This window comes from Bos javanicus, chromosome 15 (assembly GCF_032452875.1).
Source record: "Bos javanicus breed banteng chromosome 15, ARS-OSU_banteng_1.0, whole genome shotgun sequence".
NCBI classification, from domain to species: domain Eukaryota; kingdom Metazoa; phylum Chordata; class Mammalia; order Artiodactyla; family Bovidae; genus Bos; species Bos javanicus.
The window spans coordinates 21,969,813-21,993,542 of NC_083882.1; the positions used below are offsets into that span (position 1 = coordinate 21,969,813).

A 23,730-nucleotide genomic window follows, 5' to 3' on the forward strand; every position below is an offset into this window, starting at 1 on the left:
ATGGGTGGGCGGGGAACGCCTGGCCCCGGGAAGGAGATGCCGGGGGCAGGGGAAGGAGACCCAGGTCCGGCCCCAGTCGCTGCAGCCCTCCGCGCCGCCCACCAGGGCTCGCTCTTACCCTTCGGCTGGGTGGCCGAGGAGCGGGGCGGGCCAGGCGGCGACCCCGCCCCGCTCCTCAGCTAGGCGGCCGTGAGCTCTGAGGGCGCCGGAGCCCGGAAGGAACGCGCCGTCCAGGCCCCTCCCACCTGCCCTCCCTCGCGGCCGCTCGCCGCCGACGTCGGCGGGGCTCCGGTCGCCATGGTGACCAATCGAGGCCCGGTCCCGCCCCCGCCCCTCTGTCCCGGCCCCCTGACGTCGGCTTACGTCAGCGGCGGCGCGCGCCTGGCTGGGCCCTGCGGAGCGGGAGGGACGGAGCGCAGGAGAGAGCGGAGCCGCAGTCGCCCGAGCGGAGCCGCGCAGCCAGTCCGCCCGCCAGCCCGCCAGCCCGCCCGCCCGCCGGCCAGTCCGCGCTCCAGTCCGCCGTGCCTGGCAGCGGGGCCCAGCATGGTCATGGCGGATGGCCCGAGGCACTTGCAGCGCGGGCCGGTCCGGGTGGGGTTCTACGAAATCGAGGGCACGCTGGGCAAGGGCAACTTCGCCGTGGTGAAGCTGGGGCGACACCGGATCACCAGGACGGAGGTGCGGCCCGGGGCTCGGCGGGAGCGTCCGAGGCGAGGGTTCGGGAGACGAGCTGTTGGCCGAGAGGGGCGGCTGCCGCGGGGGGCCTGGGCAGCTCCGAGAGGCCGGGTCACCGGCTCAGGCGAGAGGGCCTGGGAATGTGAGGACCCAGAGAGCTCCAGGGGTCGGTGAACACCACGGGGACCGGGGCCGCGTCGCCCGGACCTGGGTGTCGTCCGATTTGGAGAGCCGGGCCGCCAGGCGCTTTGCCTTCTCTGGGCCACCCTTGGGGGCCCCCTGGAATTTCGCCCAGAGCCTCGCACCCGGGGCCGTGACCTAGTCTGTGGGCCTCCGCTCCGGAGCCCAAGTTCCGCGTCTTCCCGGCTTTCAGCTGGGGGTGGGGTGGGAGGGGAAGTCTCCGCGCTCCTGGGCTGCGCGATGAGAGGCGTCGCCAGCCCGGCCGAGGGGACCGCCTGCGCCCCGACGCCCCGGACGGGGCTCCTCGAGGCTCCGGGGGAACCGCGGCGCCCCCTCCCCGGCCGCTCGAGGAAGGGGGCCCCCGGAGGCCGGGAGGCCGGGAGCCCGGAGCGCCACGGTCCCATCTTCTCTCCGTTCCTGGTGCCAGACAGTATCTCTGACCTGGTGTCAGGCTCGCTGGATCTCGCGCCTGAGGCATTTCCACCTCAGTACTCCAGACAATAGAGCCGGTTAAAATGGTCATCTGGGCATTCGCACAGTTGGTGGGGTTGGTCTTATGCTAGGTGATTTCTTTACCAGGTGTGCGTTCTGGCGGTGAATACGCGTTCCTTAAGCCGCGTCAGATTCTACCTGTCTACTCTAAAAGCCCTCGACTGCTTCCTGACGGGGAAGCCAGCATCTCCCCCCGCCCTCCATCGCACATTCTCGCGCACCGCACATATTTTCTCGCAAGTCTCTGTTCTTACCTAACCTGCCCCCCCTTCCTTTCACCGCCTCAAGCTGCTCTCCTCAGGGTCTCTATTTTAAGACGTGCAAATTAAATACTTTAGAAAAACGGTAGAAACAAAACCATTCTTTAGAATAAAACCTTGTGTTTTTGGCGTACTCTACTTTGCCTCATTGTAGTTGTTCTGGAGTTTCATCCTTTGCTTTTTTTTTTTTTTTTCTTTTTTCCCTTCCCACTTTTCATCCTATTCAGCGTTTCACCTTGTTAGTGCGAAGGTACCAGAGTTTGGATATGAAATAACAGGATTCTTTTTCAGAATGCCTGTGTAAGGTGAAGGGCATCGGAAAACTTGAGTGATTTTTGTAGCTGTTGTTCTTAGAAGTTTTGCTTACTGTGAAGAAGTCCGTTTCCAAAAAGAAGGGGCATATGTCATTCTGTCATTCTCATTTTTCGTCTTGCCCTGCTGATCCTGACTGAGGCAGCCGAATTCCGACCATTTTTTTTGTGTCTTTTTTTTTTAGCATCAGAGCCAAGGTCACAAATTTTCCTCTCACAAATTTACCAGAGTTAGCAATTTAAGTTTTTAATGTAAATAATGTGACTGTAGTGAGATTACTTAATCTGATCCCAGTATTTTTAAAAACGAAGAAATTGATTCCATTCTTCTTAAGAAACATGGCTTAATGCCATGCTGTTTGCCCTTTAGTTACATGAAAAGAAGACATTTTTAATGTGTATTTTTGTATAAGTACACATTTTTAACGACTCTAAAAACTAAACAGATTTCACAGTTAGAAAGAGCTTCTACAAAACTTTTGAACTGTATTGTTCAGTGATTGAATTCCAAACCCATCAGCTCATATTATTTTTTTCTCATCAGCTCTTATCAGTGTTAGTTGAAAGATTTGTCAGCTGTTACTTATTAGTAAATAGGACTGATCTGATCTGATCTGATATATTAGTATATAGTATCTAAGAATTACTTAAGTAGAGCTATGAGTGACTGACACTTTCTTGAGGTTGTCATCTCAAACCGTGTTACTTTTAAACTGATCTCTCTTGTAGAGCTAGGGGGCAGTGTGGAGTAGTATCATGGTTTGGCTATCGGTGAGATCAAGGCATTTGTAATTGAAGGCACAGGTCACATCAAGGGGCTAGTGCACTGGGACGACCCAGAGGGATGGTATGGGGAGGGAGGAGGGAGGAGGGTTCAGGATGGGGAACACATGTATACCTGTGGCGGATTCATTTTGATATTTGGCAAAACTAATACAATTATGTAAAGTTTAAAAATAAAATAAAATTAGAAAAAAAAAAAAGAAAGAGCACTCAGATCCTGAACTGTGGGCATGGTTTACATTTGTAAAATCATTTCAGGTAAAAGCTAACTTTCTAGTACATAGAACCCATTTACTGTTGCTTTTCCTAAAGAAAGTGTTCTTAACATATAAAAAGAAAAATTGTGAAGTTTAAGGTGGGTGAGTATGAGTGTGGTAATTTGGTGTAACTGGAAGTATTACAGATAAGAGGAGTGAGGGGAACAGCAAGGCATTAATGAGAAAAGTTCCTGTAAATCTCAAGTTTTATTAAGTTGCTCTGTGAACTTCTGTGGTAATTTGTCATAAGAATTGTTTAGCACAGATACAGTTGTTCCTTACTGTAGTATGCTATTTGTTAAGGAGGATTTTTAAAGCAGTATTTGTTGTTTTTATTCACTGAATGTGTATCTTTGGTAAGCACAACAACTTCCTCAGATATTATAAGTAATATGGATAGTAGAAACTTTAAAGTGCTATTTAACATCATTTGAGGTTCTCATTGCTGAACATACTAATTACAGCGAGAACAATTAATATGGCATAAAGAACAATATTGGCAAAATATCATGATTATACTTACTGCTTAGAAAAGTTTCTTCAATATAGTATGCACTAGCATCAATGTAAGTTTGTGGTTTAAAATATAGAGGTCTTTTTTCCGAAGTTTGAACATCAGGCAATTTTTAGGGTTTAGTTTAAATATTTAAGTAATGAGCGTTTGGGCCCCCCCTTTTTTTAAATTGACTTTTTTCTATCTCTTGTTTCGTATCTCCAAAATGATGCATTTTTACAGAGCTTGGGAGATCAAGACTGTTTGCTTTTTCAGGTGGAAAAAAAAAAATCAGTTGACAAGAGAGATCTTCATTTTGGTCTAATCTATCAAATAGCTTAACATTGTGTAAGAAATACAATTGCATCATCATCTGAAGCAGTGTTCTCATGTTAGATCTCTGTGTAAATTTTACACACAAAAGGGAAGGCAGGTGGTGGTAGAACCCAGCTTCTTAGTATAATACTTCATAAACGCTTTGTAGTATTTGTTTGTGATTTATGAATTAGAGTAGCTAATTTTATAAAATTAGCATAATGGAAAAGAATAGTAGTATTTAGACTATTAAACTATTTTAGGCAGTCATGGTTGCTATTTTGCTATGCTTTGAGTGTCTTTGAGAAGTGTATTTTATTAATACTGCACTAGTAAATAACTTTTTCCTTCTAACTAAGCGTATGACTAGTTTTTTGTTGTTTTTTATTGTCCATCAAGTAAGATTTCAGAAAAGTCATTTGTGCCCTTAAATATTTTTGTCTCTTGCTGTTAAATAAATATGGTCTTACTGTAGAAAATATAAAGAATATAGTGCACAAAAAAGTACATGTGTAATTCCTCCTTCAATAGAAATAAATCATTAACATTATGGCATATTTCCCTCTAGTCTTTTTTTAATGCATTTTTTCCACAGATGACATCACATAGTAGATACACTTATATAAACTGTATCCTTTTTTCCACTTATCATTATAGCCTCAACATTTTGCTTCTTATATATAATTTTATTAAACACCTTAACATTTTACTATTTATTTATTTTTGGCTGTGCTGGCTCTTCATTGCTGCACAGGCTTTCTCGACTTGCAGGGAGCAGGGGCTCCTGTCTGGTTGCAGTGTGTGGGCTTCTCGTTGCGGTGGCTTCCCTTACTGCGGAGCACAGGTTCCGGGGCTTGAGGGCTTCGGTAGTTGGCGCTCGTGTGGTCAGTGGTTGCAGTTCCCAGGCTCTATATAGCACAGGCTCCATAGCTGTTGCACCCCAGCTCAGTTGCTCCGCGGGGGCATGAGGGATCTTCTGGGATCAGGGATTGAACCCATGTCTCCTTCATCAGCAGATAGATTCTTTATCACTGAGCTACCAGGGAAGCCTCTTAAACATTTTTAATAGCTGCATAGTGTTCTTCCTTGTAGATGAATCCTGTTTTACTTAACAGTGTTCTTATTTACCATTAATTATACATGTTCAAGTTTTCATTTACAAGAAATAATTTGCAATGTATTTTTATGTATATAACTCTGTATCTGCATTCTCAGTTATTTTAGGAAGGAGTGATTGGAGGTAAATTCCTAAAGGGAAATTACCAAGTGAGAAGGTATTATTTTTACATTAAAAAATAATGTATTTCTCTTATCAAATCTATCATGTTTATTATTGAACATTTTAAGAAGTGTAGCTAAATAAAATGAATTAACCATAATATTAGCACCCAAAGATAACCATTATTAGTTATTTTCAGACCATTTCTGTAATAGGTCATTGTTTTCCTCAATACCATACCTCTTGTTTTGCTTGGCTAAAGAGCCTTTAAATGTTTGGTCCATGGGATCTTAAATATATTTCATACAGGTTCTGAAAATTAGTTTATTGAAATGGCATGCAGGTATTACTTATTTAAAAAATCTGGAATATAACAGTGATAGCAAGGATATTGGAAAGCTGCTTTTTTTCCACTGAAGACAATTCTTTGTGTGCTCAGAGGGTTTTATATTTAGGCATAATTTGTAAATTAAGTACTACCTTAAAATGTAAGTATTTTTAAAGTTCTCCAAATAGTTAAAGTACAAAATTGCATTTTTAGAGCAAAGGTAGAAACAAGAGAAGAGCATATTACTCTCTGATTATGGAATTTCTTGAAGAGGATAACTCAATTTTTTAATACATTTGAGTTTTATATTTTACTTAAAAATTTTAAGTCTCCTTTCTGTAATCTTGATATTATTAATCTTATTCTGTGAAATATTCCAGATGTCAAGAAGCAACTATACTATGTTCAACAAGAGGAATTGTTACCAAATAACTTGATCACTAATATCTGTAACTAAGTCTATGTATGATCTTTAATTGTGTGTTGAAATAAAAATTAGATTTTTCATGGAACATACATGTTTTGCTTGAAATTGTTCTCTAGTTTCTTGGCACCCAGACAAGTAAAATTTGCCAAGTTTATTCTGCGAAATATTGTTCAAAATGATCTGTTCTTTGGGAGGGAGGGTGGGGACAAATGTGGAAAATAAGTTGTATAAATGTTCATATTCTGTAGAAATGCTTACCAGAGTTTAATGCATTCTGCTTTTAATTCTACTGGGAAATTCTGTCTCAGGCAATTAAGAAAACATTTATTTGGAAATAACTGAAACTGGCCTTGATTCCTGGATTCACATGATGATATTTGATTCATGGCCAATGCTGATGGCAAATTCACTTCCTTGGAACCGAATGGGTTCCAGAAATTCATTAAGATTTCTTTCTTTCTTCTTTAATGTACCTCTTCTACCTTCCACCTCCATATATTTGAAATATGTTATTTAGGTAAAAGTTCTTTATACAGGACATTTGTGGACAATGCTTTCCCACCCTTCAAAGAGAAATAGCCCATATATCCCGTTTGAGATAATTACAAGAATGAAAGACAGTTACATTCGGGAATTTCATCAGAAACTTTTCATTTTAAAAATACTTTAAACAGGTTAAGAGATGAATCTTGGGTGAATTAAACTGAAAATTGATGCTAAAATTTGTTTTTTCTTTTTCAAAGTAAACATAGTATTTGTGTGTTTTTCCCCAGTTACAAATATATGTATGTTCTTTGTAGACATTGTTGAAAAACTTGAAGAAGAAAATAAAAACATTCTTATTTTAATTCCACCATCCAGACCAAGAGACAGCCACTTAATATTTGGTTCCTATCCTCTTAGCTGTTCACACATATTTTATATGTATGTAATAAAATTGATGTCACCTATACATAAAATCAGTGTGTTTTACTTAGTATGTTTGTTAACATTTCCCCAAGGTTACAGAAAAATGTCTAAAGCATGGTTAAATAGTATCTTTGAATTTGACCATCTATATTTTATTTTAATAAATTCCTGTTATTGAACATTTAGATCATTTCTCTCTTGCTGTTTCTCTTTCTAAAATAGTATTTCAGAGAATAATCATGTTATATACATCTTTGTGCATCTATCTGATTATTTCCTTAGAATAATCCCATAGCAGTGGAATTCTTGGGTCAAGGAGTGTATGTTTATTACAAGTCAAATTTTAAATTGGGAAAAAAATTAAATTTATTTATTCTAAAAGGGTAACTGGAGAACTCCATTTGCTACTGACTTTTACTGAAGCGACTTAGCAGTTAGCAGTTTACTTTTTTCAGAAACCGTTTCGTTGTAGACCACTCAATCACAGTCACTATTAAATCAAATCATAGGCTGGTATATTCAGATTCTACCTGTGATTTGATGTGTGAGCTTGAAAAGTGTGTTTATGTTTTAATTTCAAAGGTCTCACTATATGGTAAGGATTTTGCTACTTGGTATTTCAGAAGGACAATGTATAATTAATGTATTAGTAGTAAATAACACTGAAGCAGATGTTACCTGAGACAGCAAACATTTATTAATGCCTTCTGATTTTTCATTAGAAGAATAACTTCATTGTATAACTTCTTTGTAAAGTCCCCCAAAACCAGTTTTGTGTGTGGTTTCTTTAAGTGCAAGAAATTAATATATCTTTTATGAGAAGTGAAATAATTTTTTAAAAGTATCAGAAAGCGAACTCTTACCATTAAATTACATTTTGAAAAATGAAAAAAATCCCTTTTATTCATCAGCTGAACACCATTTCATTTCTGATCTTATATTTAATCCTTTGTCTTCTTGCAAATTTATATTTTACATAGTTGTTACTTTTACATGTTTTTTTAACTTAATCTTGTTGGAAACACTTTTATTCATAATTAAGATTTAAATCTTATTAAATAATATAGCCATTTATAGAGAACTTAGAAAACAAAAAAATGAAAATGACCAATATTTCACAGATGGAGAAGTTAGTCTGTATAATAAATTTAACTATTTCACTTTTCATTTTTTCTAGTTAGAAAAGTAATTCATGCTCATTGAAGAAATGTTTCATGCTCATTGAAGAAAAATTGCACTGAAAAGTAAATTAGGAAAATAAAATCATGATTTTTCACCCACTGATAATATTTTCATCATATTTATATCTAGTTTTTATTGCTCTTTTTCTATGTATACTTTGTGTTGAAACTGCACTGATATTCTCATTTTTTTACTTAATATTTTAGTCTCATCATTCTTCATATTGTTAAAAGGAACTATTTTAAGTCATGTGATAGTCATAATACACCATAAGTCATGTAATGATTTCCCAATTATTGTTTTCTGTTTTTTACATTATAAAAAATACTTTTGAATATATTGACACATAAATCTTGATCATCATTTCAGATTATTTCCTGCAAATAATTTCCAAGTGGGATGGATGATTTTTAAGGTTCTTGGTAAAGACTGCCAGATTACCTTCCAGAAAAATTATAATCAATTTTATATTCCTACTAGCAATACATATGTGTGTATATATATAGCCATCTCATTGAACTTCAGCTCACAAGGGTGCTCACTTTTTCATCTTTATGAACAAGTGAAAAATATTTTTTGAGATTTAGTTGACATGTCACATTATGTTAGGTATATATACATTTTCCTGTTTATGAGATTGAATATCCAGTATTGCTGCTTTACATGAGATTTAGTTGATAGTAATTATCCTTGTTTCCCGAGTTATATAGAAAACTTTCCTTTTGTATCCCCCCAATTTTTTTATTGCTGTATAAATTCATTGAAGTTTTTTTTAAAAAGATATTATATGCATAATTAGGAATTAGTGCTCAGGTGCTCAGTCATGTCCAGCTCTAAGCGACCCCGTGTTCTATAGCCCACCAGGCTCCTCAGTCGTGTCCTACTCTTTGTGACCCCATGAACTGCAGCATATCAAGCTTCCCTGTCTTTCACTATCTCCCAGAGTTTGCTCAAACTCATGTCCATTGAGTTGATGATGCCATCCAAACATCTCATCTTCTGTCGCCTCCTTCTCCTGCCCTCAGTCTTCCCCAGCATTGGGTTCTTTTCCAAAGAATACTGGAGTGGTTGCCATTTCTTTCTTCAGGGGATCTTCCTGACCCAAGGATCGAATCTGTGTCTCCTGCATTGCAGGCAGATTCTTTACTGCTGAGCCACCGGGGAAGGCCCAATTTAGATGAGCAACAACAAAGAAAAGATACATTGATTTTTAGAGTTCCATGCATGACTTTGTTGTGACCATGCAGATTTTGTCCTTGGTACTATGTTTGGAACTAAGTAGAGAAGGGATGCAGAGAGGAAGTTCCCAGAAATCTAAGTTCATAGCTACCTTTAAAATGAACTAGTGGAACACAACTCTTTCGTAAATTCGGAATTGCATACAACATTGGGGAAATCCCCAAATGCAGATTTTTTGTTTGTTTGTTTGTTGATAAAATTTGTTTTCCAAAATGTCTTCCCCCTTTTCTCATAGACCTATTAAGTTCTTTGAAGGTAGGAATCAGATCTTGTTCATTTTTGTATCCTAGGCCTAATTCCAGGCATACAGCAGGTGCTCAATAAATGTGTGACTAATATGTTCAATGAATAGTGAAAAGATGGAACTTGAAGTTAGAAGGCCTGTGACTTTTTTCCCCCATTAATTCACTTGAGCTTTAAGACCTTTGTGGATTCTGTAATGATCTTTTCAACCTCAGTTTCATCAATTCATCAGTGTACTGCTTGTTACATTTACTTCTAAAAATTGAGAAATAAATGAAATAAAATTTATCTTATTTCTTAAGATTCCAAAAGAGTGTCAAAGAGGAGATATCTTTTCGGTAATACCTAACTTTAATTGTTATTTAGTATTTAAACTTTTTCTTGAACATTAAATATGATACTCAAGATGTTATATAGAATAAATTTCTTAATGACAGTAATCATGCTAAAATTTTTTAAAACATGATTCCTTTCTATTTATTATTCTTTTTCTATTTAGTAGATATTTATGACCCATTTCATTATAAAAGCTTTTTGTTTGGGAAGGACTACTGATCTCTAGATGCACTCCAAAAATTGTAGGGCAAGAAATTTTCTTCAAAATATGCATCTGTAAACCTCCATCTTACCTTCCTAAGGAATATTGAGGATATTAAAATATACACTTACCCTTTTATCTGCCAGCTTTTACCCAAAGTTACCCTGAATAACTGATAATACTGTATTCTGTCATACTCTTAATTAGGTGAAGGGGGTCACCTTAAAGATTTAGATTTGAGGTGGCCCAATAATGTTCCTAATAGTAAGTACAGTTTTAATCAGTCACTCATCTAGCAGTCTTACTTTCTAGAATATTTTGATCATGGGAATAAATAAAATACCACCAAACATAATGCTGCTGCTGCTGCTAAGTTGCTTCAGTCATGTCCAACTCTGTGCGACCCCGCAGACAGCAGCCCACCAGGCTCCGCTCTCCCTGGGATTCTCCAGGCAAGAACATTGGAGTGGGTTGCCATTTCCTTCTCCAAAGCATGGAAGTGAAAAGTGAAAGTGAAGTTGCTCAGTCGTGTCGCACTCTTCCCGACCCCATGGACTGCAGCCTACTAGGCTCCTCCATCCATGGGATTTTCTGGGCAAGAGTACTGGAGTGGGGTGCCATTGCCTTCTCCGCCAAACATAATGAAACTATCACAAAATCTGCAAACTTTACTGCCTTTTCAGTAAAAGAAAGAAGGAGCTACCGCCTTTCTTTTTAGGCAATAAATTTAATTTTACCCATTATATTTAGTAATCTGACTTCCCATGGGAAGCTTGAGTTCTATGAGTTACAGTTAATTCAAATTAAGCAACAAGCTATGGACAGCAAAATAGAAATAGAGAACGCTAAGAAATAAACCTTACAGTAGGACTTTAACAGCACAGGACAGAGAGCTGTAAGGGAAGAAGAAAGAATTAATTGTATTAACAGGAGTCTAAGGGAATTAAAAACCAAGATAATCACGATGGTGTGATCACTCACCTAGGGCCAGACATCCTGGAATGTGAAGTCAAGTGGGCCTTAGAAAGCATCACTACGAACAAAGCTAGTTGAGGTGATGGAATTCCAGTTGAGCTATTTCAAATCCTGGAAGATGATGCTGTGAAAGTGCTGCACTCAGTATGCCAGCAAATTTGGAAAACTCAGCAGTGGCCACAGGACTCGAAAAGGTCAGTTTTCATTCCAATCCCAAAGAAAGGAAATGCCAAAGAATGCTCAAACTACCGTACAATTGCATTCGTCTCACACACTAGTAAAGTAATGCTCAAAATTCTCCAAGCCAGGCTTCAGCAATACATGAAGCATGAACTTCCAGATGTTCAAGCTGGTTTTAGAAAAGGCAGATGAACCAGAGATCAAATTGCCAACATCCACTGGATCATGGAAAAAGCAAGAGAGTTCCAGAAAAACATCTATTTCTGCTTTATTGACTATGCCAAAGCCTTTGACTGTGTGGATCACAATAAAGTGTGGAAAATTCTGAAAGAGATGGGAATACCAGACCACCTGACCTGCCTCTTGAGAAACCTATATGCAGGTCAGGAAGCAACAGTTAGAACTGGACGTGGAACAACAGACTGGTTCCAAATAGGAAAAGGAGTACGTCAGGGCTGTATATTGTCACCCTGCTTATTTAACTTATATGCAGAGTACATCATGAGAAACGCTGGGCTGGAAGAAGCACAAGCTGGAATCAAGATTGCCAGGAGAAATACCAATAAACTCAGATATGTAAATGACACCACCCTTATGGCAGAAAGTGAAGAGGAACTAAAAAGCCTCTTGATAAAAGTGAAAGAGGAGAGTGAAAAAGTTGGCTTAAAGCTCAGCATTCAGAAAACGAAGATGATGGCATCTGGTCCCATCACTTCATGGGAAATAGATGGGGAAACAGTGGAAACAGTGGCTGACTTTATTTTGGGGGCTCCAAAATCACTGCAGATGGTTATTGCAGCCATGAAATTAAAAGACGCTTACTCCTTGGAAGGAAAGTTATGACCAACCTAGATAGCATATTCAAAATCAGAGACATTACTTTGCTAACAAAGGTCCATCTAGAAAAGGCTATGGTTTTTCCAGTAGTCATGTATGGATGTGAGAGTTGGACTGTGAAGAAGGCTGAGCGCTGAAGAATTGATGCTTTTGAACTGTGGTGTTGGAGAAGACTCTTGAGAGTCCCTTGGACTGCAAGGAGATCCAACCAGTCCATTCTAAAGGAGATCAGTCCTGGGTGTTCTTTGGAAGGACTGATGCTAAAGCTGAAACTCCAATACTTTGGCCACCTGATTCGAAGAGTTGGCTCATTGGAAAAGACTCTGATGCTGGGAGGGATTTGGGGCAGGAGGAGAAGGGGATGACAGGATGAGATGGCTGGATGGCATCACTGACTCGATGGACATGAGTTTGGGTAAACTCCAGGAGTTGGTGATGGACAGGGAGGCCTGGCGTGCTGCGATTCATGGGGTCGCAAAGAGTCGGACACGACTGAGCGACTGAACTGAACTGAAGGGAATTAAGTGAGTTGACAAAACTGTAAGTGAAAGTGAAGTTGCTCCTTCACGTCTGACTCTTTGCAATCCCATGGACTGTAGCCTACCACGCTCCTCTGTCCATGGGATTTTCCAGGCAAGAATACTGGAGTGGGTTGCTATTTCGTTCTCCAGGAGATCTTCCTGACCCAGGAATTGAACCTGGGTCTCCTGCCTTGTGGGCAGACACTTTACTGTATGAGCCACCAAGGAATCAGCCTGGTGAATTCAAATCAGTGAATTGACAAATTGAGTCCAATTATCTTGGTTACTTTTTAGGAGCTCTAAATGTTACGGCAGTAAAATGATTGTTGTGCTGTCACTTGAGTCGTGTGCAACTCTGTGTGATTCTCTGGACTGTAGTCCACCGAGTTTCTCTGTCCTTGGGATTCGGCAGGCAAGAGTACTGGAGTGGGTTGCCGTACCCTCCTCCAGGGAATCTTCCTGACCCAGGGATTGAACCCACAGCTCTTATGTCTCTTGCATTGGCAGGCAGGTTCTTTACCACTAGTGCTACCTGGGAAGCCAGCAATGCAAGAATTGATACTAAAATTATCCTGAAACAACAACATAAAACCTGAATTATGTTCAGAATACTTTTGGGTAGAATGTGAAGTACATTTCAGAATTTCTTCAGAACTTACTATAATTAAGTTTGGGTGGTTCCCAGTTATCTGAAAGTTTTATTTAAGTCAGAATGACTTATTTCCTAACTAAATGCCTACTGAAATTTAAAAAAAAATAGTTATTTTTAGTTCCATGAAAAAAATTGCACAGTTGTTGTTTTATGACTGCCTAGTTATTCACCTTCAGATTCATCTCCTTCAAATTATTCTGTGTAGCTATGACAGGAAGAGGCCATGTTTTTTGAAAATCAGATTCCTTTAAGTAAAAATTTCATATAATTACTAACATTTGAAGTTTTGCACTTGATTTTTAAAACAAAATTTAATCCAATTGGCATTTTTCAAGTAGTTGGATTTTAATTATTTATACTTAGGTTTTTTTTTTTTTTTTTCCAGAAAAGTCTGTATGCTTTGGAACCTGTCATTTGCTTTTCTAGACAAATTGAATTTCAGTTATCATAGAAACTATCTTCTATTTGGTTGATGATTTGTTTATAGGTACTTTGCAATGAGATGACGACTTGTTGAAATTGCTGAGATTTTATTTCTTCAGTTTTTAAATGGAGTAAGGAGTTAACTGTTGTACAAAAAGAGAATTATGTTTTATTAAAGTAAAACTTTAAAGGGTTATTATTTTTCATAACACATTAAAATAAAGCTTTAAAGGGTTATTCATCATACCACATTAAAAACACTCCCAAGCAAAATCTGCCACAGTGCCTTATACATGGCAGATGTTTGAGACAGTAAGATGCATGAATGAGCATTGAATTTAAACTAGTTATCATCTTTGTCATGGGGACCTACCTACTGGTAGAGTCTTAGATGTCATTTATTTAAAAAATTTATAACTGGAAAATGTTAACCTTTTTACACTAATTGTATTTATTTGTGTCTGGGATGCAGGTGGCGATAAAAATAATAGATAAATCTCAGCTGGATGAAGTGAACCTTGAGAAAATCTACCGAGAAGTAAAAATAATGAAACTGTTAGACCACCCTCACATAATCAAACTTTATCAGGTATGACTTAACTTTATACTTCTCCATGCTTCTCACATTCAGAACTCTATTTTACATCATCATTTTTCTCTTTTATGTTAGTTTTTGCAGTCTCTAAAAAGATAATTATATGCTTTTATTAATATGAATGTTTCCATTTCTCTATATTTAAAAATTAGGAAATAAAAACTACTCCCAGCTTAATTTTCAGTTGTCTCTCAGACTGTAAGTTATTTACTTTCAAAGTTTGTAGTTGTGCATTTATGATAATCTGCTTAAACCTGCTGGGTTTTGGCGGTGGGTGGTTTAATGGATACAACAGTTTTGCTTATTTAAAAAATAATGCTGTTTATATTATATAAACTACAAAGGCTAAAATAGACTATTACTTTATTGACATACATTATAATACCTAAAGTCAAGTCTATTTGAAAGAGGGTTCTTTTATCAGGTAAAGCAAATCCTTCGTTTAAAAAAAATTAACCTTATTAAGGTATAATTTTTGTAAAATAAACTGCATGAGTTTCAAGTGTAAGCCATGCTTTTTAAAAGGAAGATTTTTCTCAGATTTCTAAAGAGTAATTTATGCTTAAGAATGGTAATACAAAATGTTTTATATTTCTATTAATATTTAGAATTTTTATATTAGAAAACTATTTTTAAGCTAAAATATTATAGTGTGCTTGCTAGTCTATAACTTTGCTCTCCAAAGTGCAGTGTGTGACCTTAGAGATGTGCTGTGCTCAGCCTATACTTGCTGTGGGAGCTGATTGTCAAATTTTCAGAAGTTTTGTGAGTCAGTTAACATGCTGATAGCTCAGAATCAGTGCTGGTAGGAGTATTTTTGCACTGCAGAAATTGGTTTAAAAGAGCCGTTTTCTCCCTCCGTGAGCTAGAGCCAGCACACTTTTGCATGCATGCGTGCTAAGGCACTTCAGTCATGTCCAACTCTGTGTGACCCTGTGGGCTGTAGCCCACCAGACTCCCCTGTCCATGGGATTCTCCAGGCAAGAATACCGGAGTGGGTTGCCATGCCCTCCTCCAGGAGATCTTTCAGACCCAGGGATCGAACCCACGTTTCTTACGTCTCCTGCATTGGCAGGTGTGTGCTTTACCACTAGCGCCACCTGGGAAGCCCAGAACACTACTCTGTGCACTCAGATTGGTTAGCACAAGTGTCCCTCGGGGTATAGTAAAAAAAAAATTAGAAGCTCCAATTCTGTTTATCTTTTCTATTTATCTTCTTGTGTTCATTTTATAATGTATGTATTTATAAAATGGCGCAAGTATACAGTTTGTGTCTCTGCATGTATATATTCATAAATACATCTACATATGTGTGTGTGTGTACATTTACATGTACACATACATACATATACATATTTGGCTTTATTGAGAGAGATTTTGAGTTTAAACCTTGTGGAAACTGTTAGAGAGCATTTCCGTTAGCTGAGAATGAGAGACTATGGTGTATGTGCCACTCAAAACAATTCCTAAGGTTCTAAACTGCAGAGGGCCTCTTAAATCAAATTTATATCAGAGTACTTCTCCCTTTAAGCTGTTTTTTTTTTCCCTAAAGAGGATGCTTGTAATAAACTAATCACATGCTTAGAAGTCTGATGAACCATAGCCCAAACTGAGGTTAAAACTACTGTGATTCTTCAACTATACTTCAATTAATAAACAAAGCAAACAAACCAAAAGCTGCCATGATTCACATGATAATTCTGTGTTTATTTGAACTCCAGTAATCAGTTACATTGATTTACTGTTTGACTTGTTTAGACCCAGATTGTAGGTAGCCCTTAGTTTTCTAGCCTGTTTTAGGAACAGTCTTAAATCCGAATGTTAGAGCAAAATTGGTTTTTAGCCTTTCAGTAGATAGTAGTTAAATATTACATTTACTAGCATGTGCCAGTATGTATGTTCCTTTCTAGATTTAGAAAAACTAATGTAAATAAAAATGTATTGCAGTGGAACTGTAGAAGATTTTGAACAATGTTTTAAAATAACAGTACTTTGTAAAAACGTGAAAGTGTAGTAAGAGGATTACCACACTGTGACAGATTAGCTAGGTTATAGGTCAGATTAACAGCTCTATTTTATTATTCGTTTCTTAATCATAATCTACCATATAACACAGCTAGAAAAGTCAGTGAGGAGGTTAAAAAGTTGTTCTTCAAAACTCCTATTACGTGTATCAGTATTTTTCAAACTTGAATGAGAATGATAGTCACCTGAAGGTGTGGTGAAAGTGTAAACCTGTGTCGGTAGGTCTGGCATGGGGTCTGAGAGTTTATGCTTCTAACAGGCGTCTGGGCAGTGCTGCCGCTGCTGGTTGTAAACCACGTTGGAAGACGCACAATCTAGAGTTTTCACAAAAGTATTAGGATAAGGATATTGTCAGTCTTATAAACATCACCAGCTTCCGAATCGTCTATAACTTGATGCTTTTATTAGTTGTTTTAAATTAGGTAATTCCATAGAGGGCTTCCCTGGTGGCTCAGTAGTAAAGAATCCACCTGCCAATGCAGGAGACGCAGGTTCAATCTGTGGGTCAGGAAGATCCCCTAGATAAGGAAATGGCAACACATTCCATTATTCTTGCCTGGAATATCCTATGGACAGAGTAGCCTGGCGAGCTACAGTTCATGGAGTCGCAAAGTGGAACATGATTTAGTGACTAAACAACAACGGTTTCACAGAATGTTGTAGTAAATAGCAATCTTTTCCTGTCAAACTAATATGGAATTACTTATCAATAGGTAATGGAAACCAAAAGCATGTTGTACCTTGTGACAGAATATGCCAAAAATGGAGAAATTTTTGGTAAGCACATTTCTTTCAATCTTTTAATTTGAAAAATGTCAGTAAGCTTTTCGAATAGAGTATTTTCTATTAATTCTCCTACTTGCTTAAAAGTTGCTAATGTGAATTAGAAATTTTAAAGTATTATAATAAAATATACAGTAAGCTAAAAATATGGAATATAATTTGTTCTCTTGTATTTATGATATTAAAGCTATTGCTTAATTCTCTCATCTGTGTTAAAGAGATTGGAAAATCAAAGTTGAGGGAAACTTTCAGTCATACTGCAAAGGAGATTCTTTTAATCTTCCTTTTTACTTTCTTTACCGGGTAAAAGATAAGTCAACAAATATTTATTGAGCTTGTACTATGTCTCAGACATTGTACTAGGTGTAGGGGATACAGTGGTGACCTAAATAACAGTCCCTGCTGTTGTGGCTGTTAGCTTTAGCTGTAGGTCTCTGGAAAGTCACTAAACCTCTCTGGGACTCACAGTTTCTTTATTTCTTAATAAAAAGTATTTGATTAATTGGTTTGTATGACCCATTCTAACTCTTAAAATTATAACTATTTTATTGGTTCTAGCTTTCATCTATTTTATTGTTCCTTTATGGAATAAGAACACCCTAAATAGTCTAAATATTTGGGTTTTTAACCTAAGTCCAAAATGGTTTTTGAAATAGCTTTATTGAGGACTTCACATACAATAAATTGTGTGTACTTAATGTGAACAGTTTAATAAGTTTTCAGACACACGTGTGAAAGAAACCATCACCGCCATCAAGATAACCATCACTTCCCAAAGTTTCTTCGTAACCCTTTGTAATCTCTCGTGCCCCACTTCACCACTAGGCAAGCACTGATGTGTTTTCTGTCACTATAGATTATTTCTTCTGCAGTTTAAAGGTACTCATGTAGTCTGTACCTTTTCTTCATCTGGCTGCTTTCTCTCAGTATAATTATTTTAAGGTCCCTCCATTTAGTTGCACTTATCAGTGTATCATTTCATTTTATTGTAGGTTGTATATAATTTTGTAAGTATACCCCGGGTTGCTTATCCATTTGTATGTGGATGGACATTTCAGTTGGCTTCAGTTTTTGGCTACTATACATGAATCACTGTGAACATTCATGTGTAAGTCTTTAACTTAGAGACTACTGTCAAATAATATTCACCGCTTAACATATAGTATATATTACTATGCTCAGTCACTCAGTCCTGTCCAACTCTTTGCAACCTCATGGACTGTAGCCTGTCAGGCTCCTGTGTTGACGAGATTTTTCAGGCAAGAATACTGGAGTGGGTTGCCGTTTCCTCCTGCAGGAGATCTTCCCGATCCAGGGGTTGAACCCACATCCCTTGCATCTCCTGCATTGACAGGTGGGTTCTTTACCACTAGCGAGAACCTTAAAATAATATACTTCTTCTTTTTTTAATTAGTTAACTAATTTGGCTGTGTCAGGTCTTTGTTGCGGCACCTGAGATCTTCATTGCGTCATGTGGGGGCGTGGGCTCAGAAGTTGTGCACGCAAACTTAGTTGTCCCATGGCATCTTAGTTGGCCCAGGGATCGAACCCATACCCCCTGCATTGCAAGGCAGGTTCTTAATCACTGAATCACCAGAGAAGTCCTTGATGATATACTTCTGTTCAATGCCTCCTTGCCTTTATTGTCCTGTCATACATTTTATTTATACCTGTTTGATAAAACACAAAATGCAGTGTCGTTGTTTTTGTTTAAAAATTTAATTATGTTTTAAAGAGATTTCATTATTTTTAAAACTCATACATTTACTAGTGGACTTACCATTGACACATCCCCATATGTGGATACATGTTTTCTCATCTTTATTCTTTTATTTGGATACATACTTTTATCTGGCATCATTTTTCTTCTGCCTGAAGGACTTCATTTAGCATTTCTTACAGAGCGGGTCTGTTGATGAAATCTTTCAGCTTTTGTGTATCTAAAATAATCCTTGTCTGTTTTTAAATGACACTTGTACTGGATATGTAATTCTAGGCTGACTTTTTTCCTTCAGTGCTTTAAAGATGTTGCCCCACTGTCTTCTCTTTTGCATTATTTCTGACAAGAAGTCTGCTGTCATTTTTTTCCTTTGTATCTCATATATAAAGTGTGCTCTTTTCCCCTGGCTGCTCCTAAGATTTTCTGTTTATCACTGTTTTTAACAGTTTGATTATGATGTGCCTTTGTACGGTTTTCTTCGTGATTCTTAGGTTTGCTGTTTGTTGCCTCTTAAATTTGTGAATGTTAATTTTTCATGAAATTCATTAAATTTTCAGCCATTATTCTTCTGGCTTTTTCTTCAGAGACTCCAATTACGCATATATTGGGCTGTTTAAAGTCCTCCTGCTGTTCACCGATTCTAATTTAGAAAATTCCTCTTTCTCTCTGCATTTCATTTTGGATGGCTATTATTATTTCTCTGTCTTCAAGTTATTTAAATTCTTTAGCTATTTGTTTCAACTAGAAGCTTCTTAACTGATGTTTTAATACAATTGTGTGGGCTTGAAGCCAAAAAAGTCTAGTTTACAGTGCTGGCTACCCCATGTTAATTGTCTTTCAAGAAATCTTTATTGAAAACTGACTGTATACCACAGACTCTTCTGTGTGGGAAGAATTCCCCAATAAGGAAAACAGACAAAAATTCCTTATCTTAGGAACCTTAGGTTTTATTGTGGAGAGAGAGACAATATGCAAAATAAGTAAATTGTATATAGTACACTAGGTGGTAGTACATGCTATAAAAATAGAAAGGAAGGAAGGGGGCATGTGGAGTGGGAGAGTTGTTTGTGGTATGAGATAGAGTGGTCAGGAAAGGCCTTGCTGACATTTGAGCCAAGACTTGAAAGCAGTCATGTAGATGTAGGGAAATGAGAGTGATCCCAGTAGAGGAAGGAGTAAATGCAAAGGTACTGAGGCAGCAGTGTGCTTGGTGCGTTCAAGGAGTAGCAGGGAGGCCAGTGCAACTGGAAAGAAGCAAGCAAGAGGGAGGAGCCAGCAAGGACGAACAGTAGGAAGGTCAGACAAGATCAGAAAGGTAGAGGTGAGGCAGCAGTGGGGCAGATTTGGGAGCTTTGCAGACCATGTAAGGATTGTGATTCTTACCTTCAATAAAATTAGAGAACCATTCAAGAGGTATTTGAGCAAAGAAGTGATTGCATCTAATTTATATATATATATGCATACACACATATGTTTTTTTTTTTTATGCTGCATCCCAGAGCTTGTGGGCCAAGAAAGATCTGTATAGTCAAAGCTATGGTTTTTCCAGTAGTCATGTATGGATGTGAGAGTTGGACTGTACAGAAAGCTGAGTACTAAAGAATTGATGCTTTTGAACTGTGGTGTTGGAGAAGACTCTTGAGAGTCCCTTGGACTGCAAGGAGAGCAAACCAGTCCATCCTGAAGGAGATCAGTCCTGAATATTCAGTGGAAGGACTGATGCTGAAGCTGAAGCTCCAGTACTATGGCCACCTGATGCAAAGAGCCGACTCATTTGAAAAGACCTGATGCTGGGAAAGATTGAAGGCAGAAGGAGAAGGGGACGACAGAGGATGAGATGGTTGGATGGCTTCACTGACTCAATGGACATGAGTTTGAGCAAGCTCTGGGAGATGGTGAAGCACAGGGAAGTCTGGCATGCTGCAGTCCATGGGGTCTCAAAGAGTCAGACATGACTGAGCAACTGAACAACAACAACAACTGAACAACAACAACAAGAGCTTGTGGGATCTAATTCCCGAACCAGGTATCAAACCCATGCCCCCTTATAGGAAGCACATAGTCTTAGCCACTGGACTACCATGGAAGTTAATATTTTTATAGCATCACTGGCTGCAATGAATAGATAGTAGTGAGCAGTAGATAATAGTGAGCAAGGATGGAAATGGGAGCCCAGGTAGGAGAGATAATGATGGCTCAGACCAGGGTAGCAGAAGTGTGCATGGTGCTAAGTATGCTAATGGTCTGTTTTGGATGAGTAGAATCAGTAGGACTTCTTGACAGATGAAAACCACCCAAATATTGAATATTAGGAAAGAGACCAATGTCTCATCCCTGAGGCAGTCAAACATTAAAAACTTGGAAAAATAGGAAGAACCAGCAAAGAAGAAAAGAAAACCAAGAGAATGCAGTGTCCTGGAAACCAACACATGAAGAAAGTGTTTTCAGGAGGACAGGGTGAGCATCTGTATCAGATGCTGCTGGGAGTCAAGAAAGATGAGGAGTGACATTTAAGCATTGAATTGGCCAAAGCTATGTTGAAGAGCAAATGAGAGAAGAAAACCGGAGAGAGCCAAATACACAGCTCTTAAAAGGATTTCTTCTTCACAAAGAGAGGGCAAAATAGGTGGGAGAAGGTAGTTGAGAAGGGCAATGGGGTCAAGGGAAGGACTTTGAAATCTTTATTCATTGGAATATTTTTTCAAGCTTTAGACTGCAGTTTTATTGATAAACTAGAGAGAAATGGCTATTATGTGTTAGATGTCATTTTTATGAAAATGGAAAATTCTCAGTTACTCCTTCTTGCTAAGACCTTTGATGATTAAAGTTGGGTCACATTGTTTTATATAAATTGAAGCATAATTTTGAGATTTTTAATATAGAAATTTTATTTTGAATGTAAAGTGGCCAGAGTAAATACGGAAGATAAGACACAGTAAGCTGTAGATTTAAGTAGTTGCAAGCAAAGCCAGTTTCTCATGTGGTACCCATGAGGACAGTAAAATAGAAGTGAGAAGATGCAGTCCATAGAATATTAATCAAGTAGTGAAAATATATATATAACATTCCCAGTCGATTCTGAGCTGAAAACCTTTTCAGTCTGTTTTAGATGACACAAATGTGATGTCGAACTATGTATGAAGAACTATATGTTAAAATCTATTGTTCATGTTTATAATATTGAGGTTACTCTTTACAAATACACCTTTAGCGCCTCCTCTGTGCTGGAGGGCATTGTGGGCTTTTTTTTTTTTCTATTTTTTTGGCTGCTGGTGTGTCTTCACTGGGGCCCATAGGCTTTCCCTAGTTGTGGGACACGGGCTTAGTTGTCCTGCAGCATGTGGGATCTTGGTTGCATGACCAGAAATTGAACCCACATCCTTTGCATTGGAAGGTAAATTCTAACTACTGGACCACCAGGGAAGTCCCTGTGTTCTCCCCACAACACACACCTTTTTTTTTTTTTTTTCCCATTCCCTTAGTTTAAAGGTTACCAGCAAGTCATACTTTGTGTTCTTGGAAAATAACTTGAAAATTAAATCCTGTTTTCCACAGTCATCACCCTTATCTAGGCTTTCATCACCTCATTTCAATTATGAAGACCTCATATTTTATCACCCTCTCTTTCTTTTCCAGTCAAGTACATTTCTGATATACTTCCTGTTTAATCTTCCCCAACTATTAGTTTTATTATATTACTACTGTGTTGTTTAACCGTTACTTACCTTCCTATTACTTATTGGATAAAATTCAGACTTCAGTCTGCAAATAGGGTAGCTCCACTAAGTAAATGAATGTGTCCAGTTATTCCTTACATAGGTCCACAGATGATCCTTAGTTATGGATAACCAGTTGCCTCAGTGAATAATCAGTCTTCCTTCCTTCTTCCCTCCCTCCCTCTCTTCTTCCATCTCTTTCTTTCCATCTTTCTTGGTCTGTATCTTTCTATCTTACAAGTTTTATTTTTATAAAAGTTAAACATGTACTTGGGTAAGAAGTTAAATAATTCTGCCAAATTTGTTACGAAAAAACGCCAGTTTTCCATCCTCTTCTCCACACCTATTTCTCTTTCACAGGGGCTGCTACTTGCACTTCTTTCAGCTGATTAATCAGATTTGCTTCCATTTTCCTAAGTAATATGATTATATTGCAGCTTCTGGCTTTTTCTGTTTAAGGCACAGTTTTTTGAATACTTCTTGAATTCTTTACCTACTCCTATAAGTAAGTAGCATATGTTAGAGAGGTGTGTAGGGTCAGTTGTGAAAAACCTTGAGTGTTTTGATAAAGGGTTAGGATGATTTGTTAGAGTGGGCAGCTGTGAGCCAAAAGGTGATGATGAGCCAAAAGGTAGTTATCTGTGTGAGGTCTTGCTTAGGAAGATAAATCCAACAGGGGTATGTAGTGTGAAGTAAAGGAGGAAAGAAGCCATTTAGGAGATTATTTTATTGTCTAGAGATAGGAGGCTGAATGCCTAGATTAAGATGTTAGTTGTCAGATTCTTATATGCAGAACTTATATGCAGAGTACATCATGCGAAATGCTGGGCTGGATGAAGCACAAGCTGGAATCAAGATTGCTAGGAGAAATATCAATAATCTCAGATATGCAGATGACACCACCCTTACGGCAGAAAACGAAGAAAAACTGAAGAGCCTCTTGATGCAAGTGAAAGAGGAGAGTGAAAAAGTTGGCTTAAAGCTCAACATTCAGAAAACTAAGATCATGGCATCCGGTCCCATCACTTCATGGGAAATAGATGGGGAAACAGTGGAAACAGTGTCAGACTTTATTTTTTGGGTTCCAAAATCACTGCAGATGGTGACTTCAGCTATAAATTAAAAGATGCTTCCTCCTTGTAAGAAAAGTTGTGACCAACCTAGACAGCGTATTGAAAGCAGAGACATTACTTTGCCAACAAAGGTCTGTCTAGTCAAAGCTATGGTTTTTCCAGTAGTCATGTATGGATGTGAGAGTTGGACTATAAAGAAAGCTGAGTGCTGAAGAATTGATGCTTTTGAACTGTGGTGTTGGAGAAGACTCTTTGAGAGTCCCTTGGACTTCAAGGAGATCCAACCAGTCAATCCTAAAGAAAATCAGTTCTAAATATTCATTGGAAGGACTGATGCTGAAGCTGAAGCTCCAATATTTTGGCCACCTGATACAAAGAA

At 38.5% G+C, this 23,730-nt stretch overlaps 1 protein-coding gene across 4 annotated transcripts in view; it reads left to right on the plus strand.

The window, feature by feature from the left end:
• Nucleotides 1-379: 379 nt before the first annotated feature.
• SIK2 (salt inducible kinase 2) overlaps nt 380-23,730 on the plus strand; it is a 129,866-nt gene continuing 106,515 nt past the window's right edge. For 3 of the 4 annotated variants that reach the window (XR_009741087.1, XM_061440262.1, XM_061440261.1), the window contains exons 1-3: nt 383-678; nt 13,912-14,028; nt 16,773-16,836. Coding sequence is in view for 3 of the 4 variants with exons in the window: in XM_061440262.1 (XP_061296246.1) it covers nt 544-678; nt 13,912-14,028; nt 16,773-16,836 (316 nt within the window). In the remaining variant the exon portion in view is untranslated. Of the gene's footprint in view, nt 679-13,911; nt 14,029-16,772; nt 16,837-23,730 lie in introns of all 4 variants that reach the window. The other variant, XM_061440260.1, reaches the window with a different exon arrangement.